Genomic DNA, 17,675 nt, shown 5'->3' on the forward strand with positions numbered 1-17,675 from the left:
GGCTGTAATATTTTTGGATTGCTGCCTGCTTTACTTCCAATGACCCTTTGATTAATTCCTCTGCCTCTTTATTTTTTTTAATGAGCCTATTATGGCATATCTTATTGCAGATGCTGATTGGATCTGGGCTGTGTATTGTGCCATTTGGATGTGGATTAAATGGCACAGATCTATCTGCTGCCTCTCCCCCTCCCGCTTTAGTTCATCATGCTCAGAATTCCGAGGCTCCACAATGAGAGTCTCAGCCCTGCTGATTGCAGAGGATGTGCAATCGGCTTGAGGAATGTGTACTCAGAGCTTATGATCCTTGGGCAAGCGGGGACTGGGTGATGCATGTGGCTTTCAAGGGACGCTGCTGTTCCCATCTGTTAATGGCATTCCCAGCCCCGAGCGCTGCCTGAGGGATGGGGCAGGCAGGGCAGGGATGCTGCTGATCCTCCAGGAGATGGGCAGGGAGAGATCAGCCCCTGGTTTTTGGGAAAGAAAAATGGGCGGCAAAAAGCGCTGCTCAGCCAGGCGGGTTTGGGATGGAGCTGCTGCGAAACTGGGGCAGGGAAAAGAGGGAGAAATGGAAGGAAGGACGGGGGTGGGGAAATTTGGGATAGCAATGAAATAAAAAGGTGGTTAACATGAGGGTCGGGTGAGGGGGATGCCTGGGGAGGCTGAGCAGGCGGTCAGGAATCCTGTGCAGCAGCTCATCCCTCACCCTGGGAGCACAGGAGCTGTGATAAACCCCTGAACGGGCAGAGGGAAAGCCAGTGTGAGTGTCCTGGTGGGGTGAGAGCAGTGGAGAACGTGCTCCAAGGAGTGTGGGAAGGATCAAGTGCTTCCAGCTGTGCTGAGCACTGGCAGAGCCCCTCAGAGCTGCTGTCAGCCCAGCTCCCCGGGAAAATATGCCAGATCCAACAGAATCCAAGGGACCACCTCTTCAAATAAGAGAAATATCCCTGTGTGCCTCCTTTCTTTCACCCCTTGAAGGCACAACGTTTATTTAGTGCTGTTCTCTGCTCTCTCGGGCTGCAGATCGGCATGGTGGCCTGGAAGATGACGCTGAAGACGCCGGAGTACCCGGAGGGCCGGGATATCATTGTCATTGGCAATGACATCACCTACAAAATCGGCTCCTTTGGGCCCCAGGAGGACGTGCTGTTCCTCAGGGCCTCCGAGCTGGCCCGGGCTCAGGGCATTCCCCGGATTTACGTGGCTGCCAACAGCGGGGCCAGGATCGGCCTGGCCGAGGAGATCCGCCACATGTTCCACGTGGCTTGGGAAGACCCAGACAACCCCTACAAGGTAAGGGGGGGCAGGAACCAGAGGGGGAAACTCTGCAGCAGCCCACAGGAGGCTTCTTTTGGCACCACCTCTTCTAGCAGAGGTGGGGGTAAACATTTCAGAGTGCCACATCCAGAGTTCTCCTCGGTATTGGATGTGCAACACTGGAAATGTGCAGTGCTAAGCTGGGAGCAACCTGGTCCTTTCTAACCCACACCATTCCACGACAGGGTTTTACCATCTCCCAGGCAGCAGGTTAGCATCTAGAAGGAGTTAGTGCTAAATATTGCACCATTCCCAGCTTCCACTGGCCTCAGCTGCATCTCCAGTGCTGAGAGAATATTCTTAGCACTCTGTGGAATTTGATTCTCCCCCTGTGAAAGTTTGTTTCTGGAAGGGGTTACAGGGGATGGATGAGCTGTTCTTCCCTGCAGGGATACAAATACCTGTACCTGACTCCTCAAGACTACAAGAAAGTCAGTGCCCTGAACTCTGTTCACTGTGAACACGTGGAGGAAAATGGAGAGTCCAGGTAGGCATGGAAAGCTTTCTGTTCATCCTTGGGGGATGCATGGCATGCCCTTGTCCTCAGCTGGGGCATTCCTGAGGCATCCAGGGCATGGAGACATGGAAGAAGGAAGTGAAGAAAAGGTGAGAGCCTTGTTGTAATCCTTGTTCTTTTCCTCTTTCCCTTTGTCTGCATTCCCTTTCTTTTCTTACCCTTTTTCCTATTAATCAGCCTGCTCCTCATGTCCTGTGGGAATGACAGGACACTTTTCCCAGGCCTTCCTCTCCCTGGGCATTTCCCCTTGCAGTGCCACTCCTGTGGGAAGGTTCCACGGTGCTGCAGGATGGGCCCTGCACAGCCCCTGCCCGGCCTTTATGCACATTTCTCCTTGGAACCTTAATGATATTTAGTCACTTTTCATTTTCTTTGTAGCAAACTGATTCAGCAAATCACTGGACCTTGTGACTCAGAGGCTGTCTGTGTCTCCCTCAGGTACAAGATAACAGATATTATCGGGAAGGAGGACGGGCTTGGAGTAGAGAACCTCAGAGCATCTGGCATGATTGCTGGAGAATCATCTTTAGCCTATGATAGTGTTATCACCATCAGCTTGGTAATCCCCCACTGCTTTCTATTCTTCAAATCTATTGTCTGTTTCAGCTAAAAATCCTGTGATGATATCCCAGACATCCATTTGGGATCAGCCTTCTGGCTGATGGAAATGGGTTCCTGCAGGCTTTGAGCAATGCTCCTGGCACCAGTGCAGGGCTGGGTCCCCTCCACACTCTATTTAAAAACACTTCAAGCATTTGGCCTTGTATTTGCTCAGTCTGAAACTTGCTGCTTCTCTCTTTTTTTAATAAAATACATTTATGTTCAGATCCTGTGTTTTACAAAGCAGTGGATTCTGGAATTTTCCAGTGAGAGCAAATTTTATGGCCTTGTGCTACAAACACAACTAGTTTTATCTCAATGTTTGAATCAATAGGTTGGGGCTGTGTGGAGAGAGACAGAAATCAATGCTGTTGCTTTTTTTTTTTTTTTTTTCCCTTTTCTTTTTCCTTTCTTTTCCCAGGTCACGTGTCGGGCAATTGGGATTGGGGCTTACATCGTCCGGCTGGGCCAGAGAACCATCCAGGTGGAGAACTCCCACATCATCCTCACTGGCTGTGGGGCCCTCAACAAGGTGAGTCCCTACACTGCAGCCCCCAGAGCTCTCGGGGTGGGGCTGGGCTGTGTCACGGAATCCTGGAATGCTCTGGGTTGAGGGAGGAGAAGCAGTCTCACAGAGCTCGTGGGCACGGATTAAACCCAGCAATGTCTTCTCCCACCCTCTGTGTGCTGTGAGGGGAAGCAGGGCTGGTGCCAGTGTCTGGAAGCTCCTGTTCCGAAATGCGTGGCCAAGAATCCCCTGAGCTTCCAGCACTGTGTTAGTTCTGGGGAGCACTGAGCCTGAGGGGCTGGATGCTGATTTTCCAACCTGGGAGCGAGATTTCCCGCTGGAAATCTCACCTGTGGGGACAGGAGGAATAACTGGGGCTCTTACAAAGAAAACTTAACAGCTTCACTGCTAAAGTGGCTCTTATTTCCCCCACTCCAGAGGCAGATTTTCTCCCTTGCTGCCCCAAAGCCATTAATCCCAGAGCCTGCAGCTCCTTGCCTGGTGCAGACACGGCTCCCAGCCCGCTCTGCTGCCATCCCTGTCCCTGAGGGCTTTGTTTCCCTGGAGTTGGGGCTGTGTGCTGTGAGTGCCCTTCCCCATCGAGCAGCTTTGTTCTCAGGCACTCTCAGCACCTGGGGTGGCTGTGCTCCATGGCAAGCTGCGTTTCCAGGAGTGCCTGCCTGACAATGGGAGATAAAGGAAAACAGGCTCTTGTTGAATTATTCTCCTGAATAAAGGGGGCTCTGCAGAAAATGAAGCATTGATCCTATCAACTCCAGGCTGCAGCACCCTCAGTTAGATCTCTTACACACATCACACACACCTGCATCAATGGGAGGAAAAGAGGCATTTGAAGATCCAGCCTTTAAAAAGAAATTGAGTCAGTTTAGTGCTTGCTGGAGTGCAGTGAGTTGCCTGGTTCCAGCTGTCGCTTGCTGGGGCTCGGGGCCCTGCAGAGTTTCCCAGATGGCAGGGCCAGGCTGTTCAGCTCTCCCCCTCTTCCAGCTTCAGCTGCACTCCCTGCCCGTGCACTCAGTGCCTGTTTGCACAGGACTGGATTCATCTCACTACATTTTAGGCACTTAAAAATGAAGGGTATGGCCTGGATGAAGCACCTGACATCTGTCAGCAGGTGTAGGCAGGAGGAGTTGCTTTCTGGGGGGGATTTCAGTGGGCTCAGTAATCCTGTGTGTCCCTTTCCCTCCTCCCTGCTCATGTCTGTGCCAGCTCTAACTGCCTAAAGGTGAGGGGGGAACCTGTTGCATCCTCTGCAGCTTTCCCAGCAAGGCCCAGCCGTGTTTACCTGCCCTTGAGCAGTGGGAGCCTGGAGTCCCCACTCACTCCTGGCTGTGTGTGTGATATCTGCTGCTTCATGGGATCCTCAGTTTCCAGTTCCTGCAGTTCTGCTCAGGGCTTCTTGAAGGGATCCAGCTGCAATAGTGTCCCAGAAGTGTGTTTGAAGCAGGGAGCTGGTGTCCAGGGCTAGCCTGGAATGTCTGAGTTCAGCCTGGGTGATTCTCTGGAGGATCTAAAACAAGCAGTAGATGCTGATCCATTGGCATCCTCCTGCCATGGAGTCTGCAGCGACTTCAGGCTCACCCTGGGCTCCCTGAAACCTGTTAAACACTCATCCCTGGGATTTAGAGGGCCAGTCTGAATTTTTTGGGGCCAGTAATGCAAAGTGTCCCCTTGCAGGAGGGCAGAGGCTGTTTGGGTGTGGGATATGATGTGTTCCTGCTCATTCCCAGGCCTGAGAGCCCAGAAAGGGAAGCCTGTTGTGGCTGTTTTCTGTGTGAGTGAGTCAGTCTTGGTGCTGCTCCTTCCCTTGGAGGAGGTGGGGAGTCAGGGCTGGCAGGGGCTTCAGGAGAGATGATGGCTGGAACAAAGATAAATACATGAAAACTGCCACCTTTAGCTTTTCCCAGTTAGGTGCCAGAGATCTGGGATAATTTTTCCATTGTTGGCTTTTACATTTGTGTGCTCCTGGAGGATACAGGACAAAGCTGGCACTTCTTGTGTCTGCAAACACATCTTCAAAATGTCTCCTCTCCGCCAGCAGAACGAATGTGCAGCACAAAACTGTTTCTGCAGCAATGGAGACAATTGGGCTTTCAGAGAGCAGGCAGGGCGTTCTGAGAAGTTGTTTAATTTTATTTTTTTTCCCTGTGAAACGCTGGATTCTTTCTAATTTACAAAGGGAGCAGAGGGGAATGGTGACAAACATTATGTGCAGCCAGAGCCGGTGCTGGTCTTGTTCATTATCATTACGTAAAAGCAGCCTGAGGGTTTAGGTGTAGAGGAAAAGGTCCAGCTGCCAAAGCCAGGGCTGACCTCCAGCTCAAGGTCAGTGTCACCTGCAGCTCCTGGTGGCTTCTGGGCTTGGCTCCTCAGGTGCCACCCGTGAGCAGCCTGGGGAGGCAGCTGGGTTCCAGCATCCTGGTGCCCCAGGGCTGAGCAGGGTTCCCTGTGCTCCTGCTGGAGCTCTCTTTGTCCACGCTGGGGCCAGGGGAAGGTGCCACGCTCCGGGTGGCACACGGGCCGTGTTTCAGCTGGCCCCTTTTGTCTCCCCAGTGCATTTCAGCAGGGGGTGGAGAGGTGGAAATGCCATTTCCCTGCTCTCGGTGAGCGTGTGCCGAGCCCGCTGACCCCCCTGCAAATTGAAATAATGATAATGCGCGTCTCCTGACTGCATCAAAGTATCAGCACATCAAAAGCCAGGAGGCATGAAATGCAAATGATAAAGTGAAAGCAGATGGATTGTGCATGATCGCCTGATGCCCAATGAATTTTAAAAGATGCTGGTTCACATGGGGAGAGGGGCTGAAATAAACACGTTATCCCTGCAATTTTTTTCTCTTTTTTTCCCCCCTTTTTTTTTTTTTGTTCTTGCTGCTCACTCCTGACAATATTTTTTCACACTTCAGCGAGCAGCCACTCCATCTCCCTCCCTCCCTTCCCTCTCTTTCTCTCCCTCTCTCTCTGTCGCTGTCTCTACCTCACACACGTCTCGGGTCATGTCGCCGCAGCTCCGGTGGAAATAATAAGATATAAACCACGAGGTTGTTATTTGCATAGAAATAGCATGGAGCCCCAGGCAGCATGGGAGAAGGACACAGAGATCATTTGTCTAAAATTTTAATGAAAACTTTTGCTGAGGCAGAGATTTTTATTTTTTTTTTTTAAACTTCCCCTGCCTCCCCCTTTTTCTACCCCCAAACCTTCCTCCTCTTCTTCCTCTCTCCCTCCCTTCCCTCGTCATTTCAGAGGTGATTTCAGACGTGATGTGCTGTGCCCTGCACCAATACCTCCATTTCCATGGGTTTTCTTTTTGATGGAAGTAAGACCAAAGAGCCTGGCATTCCCAATTCCTGCATTGCTTGTGTGCTTCGAGCTTCCAGGGCTACGTTCCATTTCCATTTCAGCCCTCCCAAGGATGTTCCAGAGTCTGCTGCTGACCTATTTTAATCAGTTTGCTCCTCCTTGTCTTTTGTGTTTAAAAGAAATCCCATCTTGGAGACTGTTGTGTTAATGGAAACAAATAGTGGCTTTCAGTCACATTTTCCCTGCAGATAGGTGTTCTAGGCTTTTCCTAAGGGAAGCCAGGTTCACTGAGACTCTCAGGAGCTGCCCCAAGCAGCATTCCCATCGGGTTGTTATGCAGATGTTCAACCAGGCTCTTAACCAGTTCATTTTGTGATGATCCCTTCTGGAAGTGACAGAATTCTGACCAGCACTGGTTTGTTTCCCTCCTGTTTTAGCTTTATTTTCCCCCAAACTCTCTGGTCTTGACTTGCCCGTGCTCCCCATGGTTTGCTCAGAGCACCAAGGGTGAGCTGGACAAATCCCAGGTGCCAGGAGTCTGCAGGGAAGATGAGGAGTCAGAAACTAAGGCATGAAACATTCAAGGCATAGCTCAGCACTTTGGGCTTCCTTCCCCTGCCTGGTTGTGGGGTGACATTTTTGACCAGAATGGGTCAAGAAAAAAAAAAGTGTTGTTTGGTCTTGTTGGATTCCTTTGCACGAGGCCAGAAGAGAATATCTTTGTATTTTTGATTTGGTCCTGAATTGTGCTGCAGGGCTTTTTGGATGCTCTGGGATGCACATAACAGGATGAGACAATAGGTCAGGGCTGCTCAGGGGGCTGTGCCTGTGTGAGAGAGGTCTGGGCAGCTCTCAGGCTCCCTGGAGGAGCTCAGGGAGGAACAGGAGGCTCACACAGGCTGGGGAATGATTGCCAACAGTAATATTTACCCTTCAATTTCACAATCTGCAAAAATAAATAAAAGCCCCGTGAGCCTGATGCTGTTTGGGGTTTGTACTGTGGAAAGCTTTTTTTTTCTTTTGAGATTCAAGGCAGGGATAGCTCAGTAGCTGCTCAAGATGACTCCAGTCTTGGGATTAGATCAAAGCAATCATGTGAGAGCAATCGTGTGAGTTAGAACAGCAAGTGCCAGCCCTGTCATTCAAAGGAGCATTATAATTATTAATGCATGATATGAATCATTCTGTAGTGGCACAGCAGGGCTGTTGGAGGATCTGGATGGGTGCAAGGTGCTGGAGAATGCTAAGCAAGGAGGGGTGGGAAGTGTCAACCAGAAATCAACACTCAGAATCATCAAGTGTCGGTTCCTTGTGTGGAGGTTGGGGCTGCCCAAGGTTATCCCACTGCTGGGAAGCAGGAGAGGCCCCTCTGCCCTGCCCTGGGTGCTTGTGGCACTGGGGTGGTGAGAACAACGGTGGGCTCAGGTGGAGGCTGGCATCTCCAGCTGCCAGAGCCCCGTTGGAGGTGTCCCTGATGTGGGTGGCCATGGCCCAGAGCCAGCACAGCCAGGCTCATTCCTTCTTTCCCTGCCAGCCAGAGGCTTTAGGTGCTGCAGGGCTGTGGCTGGTGGCACTGCTGGTGGCACTGCTGGTGGCACACAGGTCCTTGCTCCGTGTGGAGCAGTGGATGCAAGCAGGATGGATGCCTGGCCTCAGTGCAGATAAACAGCCACCACCCTCCACTGCTGCATTTCTGTTTTAATTGCCTTTCTTTAAGTGGTGATATTTGTGTATTGTTCCCATTAGAGACAATTTACGTTCCAGGCATGCCATTATCAGTCCCTTGGTGTTTGCTTAGGAAGAAAGTCTAATAGATTTCTGTTGACTTTTTTTATTCTCCCTCCTTCTATCATTTTTAATACAGATCTTGCTCCGTTTATCTGTGTGGGTGGGGGCTCTGTGCGTGTTTAATTCTGCTAAACAGGAGTTTACCATCATGACCCATATTCTGCCTGTCCAAATCTCTTGCCCAGGACTGTGTCCCAGCTCCTGGGGATCCTGCAGGCTGTGTTCTCACTGCAGCATTAACTCTGCTCCCTAATGTTCCACAGGAGCTGAACTTTTCAAACATATCCCAGAATTATTGGTCCTGACCATCCCTCCTGGGGTATCCCCTGGGGGACATTGGGGTGACCAGCCTGGGGTGTTTTCTGTAGAAATTCCCTGTGGTTCTGGACACATGATGGGAACTGGAGGAGCAGCATTGGAGAAGTGCAGCATTTCTCATGACTAAACCTAAACTCACGCTGGAAAGTGAGCAGAGTTTCCCTGTCCTGATGAAGAGGTCCCTGCACTGCAGCCTGTGCCCTGGGGGGCTCTGAGTAAAAGGGTTCTCTGGGGTCCAGAAGGTGACAGAGGGAATGACCAAGATCTTTGAGTTGGAGACAACCATTAATATTGTTTATGGGGTTCATATCTAGATTAGGGAACCCCTGGCTGAGACAGGTGGGATTTATGGGTGTTGGCACCATGTAGAATAGGGGCTGTAATTTTAGTTTGCAAAGTGTGTTGAGTCCTTTTGATTTACCACTGACTGAGGGAGTGACCTTGAGCAAAACACACGCAGGGAGAGGAGAGAGGGGCACGAGGGTTTTGACAAGACATTTTTCATTTGGAAATGCCACTTCACTGAAAGTGGAGCTCTTCAGGAAAAAGTATCAGTTTGGATGAGCTTCTCCTTTGGAATTTTTTGGGTCAAATGAAAAGTTGTTCGGTTTTTATTTCCCAGCTGACTTTTCCTCCCAAATTAATTTTTATTCTTAATACGTACAACAAATATTTTAGAGGTCATTTGGAGCCTGTCTGGTCTCAAGTTTGTAGTTCAGCTCTCAAGACTGCAAAACTTGATTTTTCTGCTGCAACCCAGAAATTTTCCAAAATCCCTCTCAGTACTGCGAGGTGGAAAGACCTTCCCACCAAAAGTGTGTGGTGCTGCAAACAGGAGACAGAATCTCATGTGTGTGAGCAGCTGTGGAGCCCTGCTCCCTCTGTACCTGCAGGAGGGCTGGGCTCTGCAGGCAGGAGCTGCAGCTCCAGGTGCACCTTGCCCTGCTCCCTGCCAGGGGAAGTGCAATTGCTTTTCTGCCCCTTCCCCTCTGATCTCACCAAATGGAAGCAGGGAAAGACTCCAGCAGCAGGACCTGCCTGTGGATTTGCAGTCAGGAGCCATCCCCAATAACCATCAGGCTGTCAGCTCCCCACCTCCCCCCAGCTCCCACCTCCCCCATCACTCACCAAAGGGAAAAAAGAGCCGGGGCTGCAGCTTGAAATATATCATGCAATAGTGTATCATGAATTTCTTGTGAATCACATTGGAGAAGCAGGTTTATTTATTTCCGAGACTCTAAATCAATACAAAGTAGGTCTCTTAGTTCTGAAGCTGGGATGGAGTGGGAAAAAATGAGCCCATTGTACTCTTAAAACTTTGGGGAAAGGAGATGACAGCTATATAATTCCATTTACCAGGCACTAGGGGCTTTAATGTGAAGGTGACAGGGAGCTCTTTGTGCATTTAGAGCACCATATCTTCTAAATAAAAGATCTGTAGACTTGATAGTGGAGTATAGCTCTGCCTTTAATAATCTCCAAGCATTAGACCGAGCCAATCTGTTCCCAAGTCAGAAGGGTCCCCCACCGAACGCTCGTAAATTAGGAGTGCAGGAACTGCACGAGGCAGGGATTAGGAATGCAGGAAGGGCAGAGAGGAGCTGGCTGTGCCCCTCTGCCAGGCACAGGGCTCTGGGCTCAGCTGGCCTCTCTTCCCTCTTGCTGCTGTTCCCCCTCTCATACACATTCCATGTGGGGGAAGAGCTGGAAATGAGCACTGAGCTCTGTCGAGGCTTGACTGCACATAATAGCAGTCAGGTTTGAAGTTCCTGCATTGTGTTCCTACATTTTTTCTGATGAGACATTCATTCCCATCATTTCTGCCTGTTTATGAAAAATAGGCTATTTATAGGACGTGCATATGCCTCTTCTGCTTCGTGTTTCTGGCAGACAATATAAATTGTGGGATGGGAATTGCAATTATTGAAATTATTTGGATAAAAATCTGGCACTTATATTTGATATAAACACATGATATGCTTGGAATAATAACAGCACTTATGTTACATAATGATTCCCATTCAAGCCCTCCAAGCTGTCAGGTTTTCAGCTCTTTCATCCTGGGTGAAACAGATGAGCCAACCCAGCCCTCAGCCAGCCTAGCTTTGCAGGGAAGGTCCCAACTCGCCAGCAGCTCAGGTTCTGAGAGGAGAAAGCAGCTGCTCAGCACGGGTTGGAGTGCTGGAAAATCATTAATATGCACATGAAAGGCCTATGAACCTGTTGAGGACCATCCTTTAGAGGCTGCTAGAATCCTGGCTCTGCTCGTGTTTGCCAAAAGATGCTCTGAAATAACAAGAAATGTGCTTTCCTAATGGGTTTTTTTAAGATCTAATGAACTCAGTGTTGGCAGTTCTGCCCAAGTATTTTGGAATGTTTTGGAAGTCTTCTCTAAGGTAAAAAATGGCAGCACAAGAGGAAATGGCCTCAAGCTCTGCCAGGGGAGGTTCAGGTTGGACACGAGGAAGAATTCCTGCATGGAAAGAGCTTAAGGTCCCTTTCCACCCAGACCATTCTGGGTTCCATGATCCTCCTGAACCCCTTGTGCCACTCTGGGGATGGAGCAGCCCAGGCTGAGTGCCCAGTGCCACTCTGGGGATGGAGCAGCCCAGTGTGAGTGCCCAGTGCCACTCTGGGGATGGAGCAGCCCAGGCTGTGCTGAGGGCTCTGTCACTCAGAGCTCACGTGTCCCCTCTCACCTGCTCCCTCTCCCTGTGCACATCCAGCCCATCCAAATCCCAGATCAAACTCTGCTGAGAGCAGCTTTTCCCTGCTGCTGGGCACCCTCTGGCCCTGCTCCCTCCTGCCCTGGGATCTCCCAGCCGCCCCAGGCTCTGCTGCAAGGCTGCAGCACTCAGGAGAAGGAGCTGTGTGTTTATCTTGATCTCCAAAAAGGGATTTAAGGGCGAGAGCAGTGGTATATTAGGCTGTTTCATTGCCTGTCAGCAGTGCTAAACCTGAGCTGTCTGCAGTGTCTCCAGATAAGCAGGAGCAGAGGCCCATTTTGCATGTACATGCGTTTGCATTAGTTCAGAGAGAGGGAGTTTAAATCCTCTTTAGTTTTATTTTCCTCTGTGGGAAGCATTTAGCTAGGCTTGTGCCTGGCATCTGGAGGCCTGGGCTTTTCTTATCCTTGAATCTAAACTGTGCTGCTGTCTTCTGTACCATGGCTTTGCTTGGCACTGATTTTGTTAGAGGGGGAGGAAGGTGTTTGAGCTCAGAAGGGAGGCCCAGGAGCATCCCTGTGCTAAAACACACGCTGAATTCTGTATTTGGGGGTTAATTTTGTAACATCTGTGCCTCGGTTCCTTCTGTACATAAACCTTGACTGGCATCTGCCAGCTCCTCTGTCTCCAGAATGAGCTGTGCTGGGTGTTTGGAGGAGGCCAGGCCGTTTGAGGGGGTTTTTAAGATCCAAATGAAGCAGGTGTGTAATGTCCTCTGTCTGTTAGAAAGACTCAACCCATAAAAATAACAAACGGCGTGTATTTGCCGGAATGTCAAAGTTATGAGTTTATTTTGTAATGATGTGCTCCTGCCTTCATGAGGTAAACTGGCCGTGGCAGAGGTGTTATTAGTAATATGGAGTCAGTGGAGCAGAAAGGCAAGTGACCGAGAGATCAGTGTATCAGTCAGGGAGAGGGCAAATGGGAAGAGACAGCAGGAGAATGAGAAAAGAGCTGTGCTGCCCAGGCTCAGATTGGAGATGGAGCTGTGCAAGAGAATGAGGAGCCCCAGCCTGCTCCTGGCCAGCCTCTCCAAGGAGCTGCTGGGCCTTTGTCTGTTTGTTTGGGGGTTTATTTTTCCCAGTTATACATTTAAATGTGTCAACCCACACAGTTTTCTTGGAGCAGTTTGGGATTAGTGAGCTGAGCTGGGCTCAGCGCTTTGGTCACGCTGCTGCTTGGGGAAGGCGAGTGGGAAATCTGCCTCAGTTTCCCCACTGGTATCATCCCCCTTGGGGATCATAGAATCCAGAATGGTTTGTGCTGGGAGGAGCCTTAAAGATCCGATTCCATCCCCTGCCATGAGCAGGGACACCTTCCATTATTCCAGGGTGCTCCAAGCCCTGTCCAACCTGGCCTTGGACACTTCCAGGGATCCACAGCTGCTCTGGGCACCCTGTGCCAGGGCCTGCCCACCCTCCCAGGAAACAATTCCTTCCCAATATCCCGATATCCCTGCCCTCTGTTCTCTTGGGATCCCTGCTCAGCAGCTCCTACCTGCGCACAGGGCTTGGGAGGCTGTGTTGGCAGAGGTTTGCTCCATCCTTTCTGTTTCCAGGTGATGCTGAGGTGCTGCAGGGGTGGGGTTGTGTGCACCTCCTTGGCCAGAACCTCCTGGTCACATCCCAGCACTGATGGCTTTCCCGTTTTTCTTCCCCCAGGTGCTTGGACGGGAAGTTTACACCTCCAACAACCAGCTGGGAGGGATCCAGATCATGCACAACAACGGGGTGACACATGACACCGTCTGTGATGACTTTGAAGGAGTCTACACCATTCTGCAGTGGCTTTCCTACATGCCAAAGGTAATTCCTGGGCCTGCAGAGCTCTGCAGTGCCACTGTTTGCTGTGTGTGCAGGGTTTGGGGAAAGGGGCTCTCACTTCCTTCTCTGTTTTCATTTTTCCCTCAGAACATACACAGCCCTGTGCCCATGCTGAAAGCCAAGGACCCCATAGACAGAACCATTGACTTTGTTCCCACCAAGGCCCCCTACGACCCTCGCTGGATGCTGGCTGGACGCCCCAACCCAAGTATGGCCAGGAGATGCAGCAGCTCATCTTGTTTCAAGGCTGTTTGCCAGATGTCTGCAACCCAAATATATCTCAGATTCTGTAAAATAATTAGTTCTGAGCAATACGGTTAGGATAGATAAATATTTGCATAGAAAAATATTAATCTATAATATTGTCTATAAACAATATCTAAAAGTAGCGTGTAAATCCTGAGTGCTCAGGGACACCATACTTTTATAGATGATCCGTTTACTTAGAATGGTTACTTCTATGGATTGTTCTTATGATTTAGGGGAAAGTCCATCCACAGAGGCTCTGCATGTTAAAGGAATCACAATATTCCTGCAGATCCTGGGGAGCTCTTGTGTTGGCACCACTGGGGTTGTGTAGCCTTGTGTAGGTACGAGCTGCAAACTGGGTGACCATTACTCCTGCTGTTATTAATGAGTTTGGGGGGCTAAAATGAGATTTGTGATAAACTAAGTTTTCTGGTTTTGGATAATATTTTTTCATCATCTCTCAAGCAATTCATCCAGCTGTCCGGGCGCCGCAAACGCCGGCTTCCAAATCGAGTGACTTCAGATTTTAATTTAGTGGAAGCGTTAAGGAAAGCAGATGATTCCCTGTGATAAGTTAAAGCAGATATCTCCTAGGTGAAAAGTTAAAGCCATTTATTAGAGGAGATATTGCCGTGATATTCTTCAAACTGACGCCCGACACGAGGCCGGAATCTAAACGATCAGCTTCGGGCTCGCGATAAAGAGATAATTCTGAAATGGATGGTCACATTTTACAGTGGGGCCACAGAGGCAAGGAATGTAGAACACAGTAATTACAAGTTTGGGCTTGATAAAACACTCTCCATCCTGTTTAAGTCAGCAGAGGTTAGTGTGCTCGGATCTCCACTTTTTAATTGGTTTTGGGCTTGGCTTTGCAGAAGCAGAGGTGCTTGTTCAGAGGGAAGAGTTCCTCGGGAGCTCTGTGCCAAGGGGTGAAGCTGGCAGGGATTTGGGGTTTTAGGGGGACTTTTTTTGTGGGTTATTTTTATGCAGAGCTTCCCAAAACCCCAGTGCACGGCAGCTGCCCCACAGAATTGTGATTTCTGTGGCTGGCTCTGAAATATCATTGAAATTTTCATACTTAGTTCCTGGGTTTCTGCAGCATTCCTGCTTTCAAAGAAAGATTAGGCAGGATCAAGAGAAGAATATGAGATAAGTTTTAAAATAGAAATAGATGTGTTGAAAACCATCTTTAATGACTTTACTGCCTTTTGACAAATGTTTGTAGTCTTGAAAAAAGCAGAGTTATTTATTTAAAAGCACGGGAAGTCCCTCTGCTCTCCGAACCCCATCGTTTAACAATAAATGATGCTTTTGCTGATAAATTGCTGTCTTTATGCAGACTAGGAAATGAAATAAGACATGATGGCTGAAGGCAGACAAATGCTCAGCTGTCTAATGTTCCCTTGTATTGTCATCTATTTAAAATTAAATAAATAAAAAGACAGTGCCACGTTCTCCAGTTGGCATTTTTAAGCAAGTTTGATTTGTTGCTTTGATATTCTGTTTTCTTTCTTCCCTCTCTCCTTCCTCCTTTGATTTTTCCCTTTTTTCCCTTCCCTTTAGATCAGAAAGGGCAGTGGCTGTCTGGGTTCTTTGACCACGGCTCGTTCATGGAGATCATGCAGCCCTGGGCACAGACAGTCGTGGTGGGGAGAGCCAGGTAAGTTCTGAGGTGTGTTCTAGTTTGGCTTATGCTTTGCATTTCTCTAGAACACAACATTCCTGTGATTATTTCCTTGTCTCTCTATGTGTGTATATACATATATATCTATTTAATAGAAGGAGTTGGAATGAAAGGGATGAGCTGACCTTTAAGGTCCCTTCCAACCCATTCCATGGGTCTATAATTCTATAATTTAAAGGCTTCCAGGCTAAGCACTGTGCCAGGGGTGGAAATCAATGATTTGGCAAAGCCAGAAGCTCTCTGTCCATGCTCAGCTTCACTTGCAGTTCCTTTCTTCTGAGAAATTCCGAGTGGCTTTGGACTCTCACACAGCAGGGATATATAACACAAATGAAACAGACTCCTTTCAAAAGCAGTGGCACTTTGAAAAAAACAAATATGAATGTATTCTTCTGGGATTGTTACTGTAAGTGCTGCCAAAACTCATCTCTTGTATGTATGTTTGGAATATGTGTGCTGTTGGCTGTAAATTGTCTTTTATTATTCTATGGCAACTTGTCCAGGGACACACTATAAAACAAGATGTAGCATCTTCATGTGCTAGCCTGATAAAATTTATATGAAGTATTATGGAAAACAGAAGTTGTTTTGAGCTGTTTTCAAGTTCAATAAATAACTGTAATACTTGGATAAAGATGTTCTTTATTAGGTCACATGGGCCCTAATATAGAAGTTATAAGTTACCGATTTAAGACGGCTTCTGCAATTATGGGGTTCCAGCAGACTCTCCATCACAGGGAATGGGAATATTGCAGCCCCTCAGTGCACATGGGCCCTGTCTCTTCCCTGTCTGTTTGTTGTCATCAGCTTGGGGTGGCTGGGGAGGGAGAGGGCCTCTGCTGGGGCTGTCCTGGCAGCGTGCCTTCGGTGCCTTTTGTGTGCAGCAGGGCCTGGGTGCCCTGGGAGGCAGAGCTGGGCACCCACCCTGGCACCTGCACTCCTGCCCATCCCCGTGTCCTGCACCTGCCCCCCTGGCAGCCACCCTGCAGCAGCAAATCTGGGCAAAAATGCAGGAATGCTTTAAAATCCCTCCCAGCCTGCTCTGGGATTCTCTGATTTTTCATGGTCAAGACCACCAGTACCAAAATCTGGGTGATGGCAGGCAAAAGGTGGTGAATACACAGATTTATCATTCAAAATCTGGGTTTGGTTTATTCTCTCTAATTTTTAGAGGGGAATGTGCTCATCGTTGGAATAGATTTGTCTTTGAGAGCTGTGACCTCTCTGGCACTCTCCAGCCTCAACTCTTTAAAAAAAGGCCACAAGGCTGCTCCTGTTGTGTGTGTCTCCTGGCTGTTGGGATGTGTAAAGCAGGAGTAGGGGCCTCACTGTCTCACCTGTTTGCAGGCTGGGAGGAATACCTGTAGGGGTGGTTGCTGTGGAAACAAGGACGGTGGAGCTCAGCATTCCTGCTGATCCTGCAAACCTGGACTCGGAGGCCAAGGTGGGTGCGCTGTGTGCTCCTGTCCTCAGTGTCCCCTGCAAATGTCCCTGTCCAGGTGGGATTCCCTCCTTTCCCCAGGCGTGGTACCGATGTGCAGCCGTTCCTGGGGAGCTGGCAGCGCCTGGACTGTGTGTGAGCATTCCTACAGCAGGCCTGTAGGAATTCCCAGGTTCCCTGCACTCCTGCTTCCCGCAGGGATCAGGGTCCAGGAGATGTGACAAGCAAAAATCCCTTCCCTGCTCTCTTGCTGTGACTGGAGTGCTCCACGACCTTCCTGCTCTGACATTTTGCTGTTCCCCCTCCTGATTTCACAGCCCTGGCCCTGCTTCATCTCTCCAGGGCTTTCTCCTCTCCATGTCCTTTTCTTTCTCTTCTCCTTCCCCTCCTTAAAGCATCACAGTATCAGGCTGTCCATACTCTCTTTTCTCAGCTGAATTAATGGGAATGCTGCTGTTGAAGTTGATGACAAAAGGATTTTCCCAATTCTCCCATGGCCATGCAGATCCCACACATCTCACCTGCCATGTTCCTTGTTTATCCCACATCACTGCTCCTGATGATTTTTGTGTTTCAACTCTCACAACAACGTGCTTCAAGGCCTGACAGTGGATTTTTCTTCCCACCAGATAATCCAGCAGGCTGGGCAGGTGTGGTTCCCTGACTCTGCCTTCAAAACAGCCGAGGCAATCAAGGACTTCAACAGGGAAGGGCTGCCCTTGATGGTCTTTGCCAACTGGAGAGGCTTCTCTGGGGGAATGAAAGGTAAGCAGCACTTTGGAGCTGTCCTGGGGTGGTTTTGGCTCTGTCTTGGCTGCACAGGGCACCACGGGGTGCTGTTGGAGATGTTGTGAAGTGCCAAGGATGTGAGATTGATCCTGTGAGGTTTGAATGAAGGATGAGGTCAGGGTCTCTTACCTGTGTGAGGGAGGTGACAGGAGCACTGGAGCTCTCAGGGAGCCAGAGGCTGCTGGGCTCTGCTGGCTCCTCAGCTGGGCACAAGGCAAAGCCTTGGAGTTTGCAGATGCAAAGGTGGGAGGTGGCAAAAGAGGGCAAAATTCTTCCCTCTGGAAAACACCCGTTGCCTTTGAGGGTGGATTCTGCTCCGTGTGCTGTTTCTGCACCCCCTGTATGAGTGCTTTCCCAGCCACACAGCACACTGGGAAGTTGCTGATGTCATTTTAGCTTATTTATTTACCTTATTTAGTCCTTAAACATTGTTTTCCCTTAAAATGTCAGATCTGGCTTTGCTGGGTTCCTCAGAAACTGAGTTTTAGCTTTGGAGTTGGGTGGAACAGGCAGCAGGAGAATGTTAATATTTATGTTGCATATCCCAAGTTATTCCAGCCAGCTGGCAGGAGGAGGAGGAGGGAAGGACAG

The 17,675-nt window shown here is 49.4% G+C and overlaps 1 protein-coding gene across 8 annotated transcripts in view; it reads left to right on the top strand.

Moving 5' to 3' along the window:
- Window positions 1-17,675, top strand: part of ACACA (acetyl-CoA carboxylase alpha) — a 103,191-nt gene that overhangs the window by 68,473 nt on the left and 17,043 nt on the right. For all 8 annotated transcript variants that reach the window (XM_041719971.2, XM_041719968.2, XM_072916779.1 and 5 more), the window contains 9 exons: window positions 1,024-1,293; window positions 1,707-1,804; window positions 2,273-2,393; window positions 2,856-2,966; window positions 12,757-12,900; window positions 13,006-13,126; window positions 14,734-14,830; window positions 16,202-16,298; window positions 16,925-17,060. In XM_041719971.2, the coding sequence (XP_041575905.1) occupies window positions 1,024-1,293; window positions 1,707-1,804; window positions 2,273-2,393; window positions 2,856-2,966; window positions 12,757-12,900; window positions 13,006-13,126; window positions 14,734-14,830; window positions 16,202-16,298; window positions 16,925-17,060 (1,195 nt within the window). The remainder of the gene's footprint in view (window positions 1-1,023; window positions 1,294-1,706; window positions 1,805-2,272; window positions 2,394-2,855; window positions 2,967-12,756; window positions 12,901-13,005; window positions 13,127-14,733; window positions 14,831-16,201; window positions 16,299-16,924; window positions 17,061-17,675) is intronic.

Source organism: Taeniopygia guttata, chromosome 19 (genome assembly GCF_048771995.1).
Source record: "Taeniopygia guttata chromosome 19, bTaeGut7.mat, whole genome shotgun sequence".
Lineage (NCBI taxonomy): Eukaryota > Metazoa > Chordata > Aves > Passeriformes > Estrildidae > Taeniopygia > Taeniopygia guttata.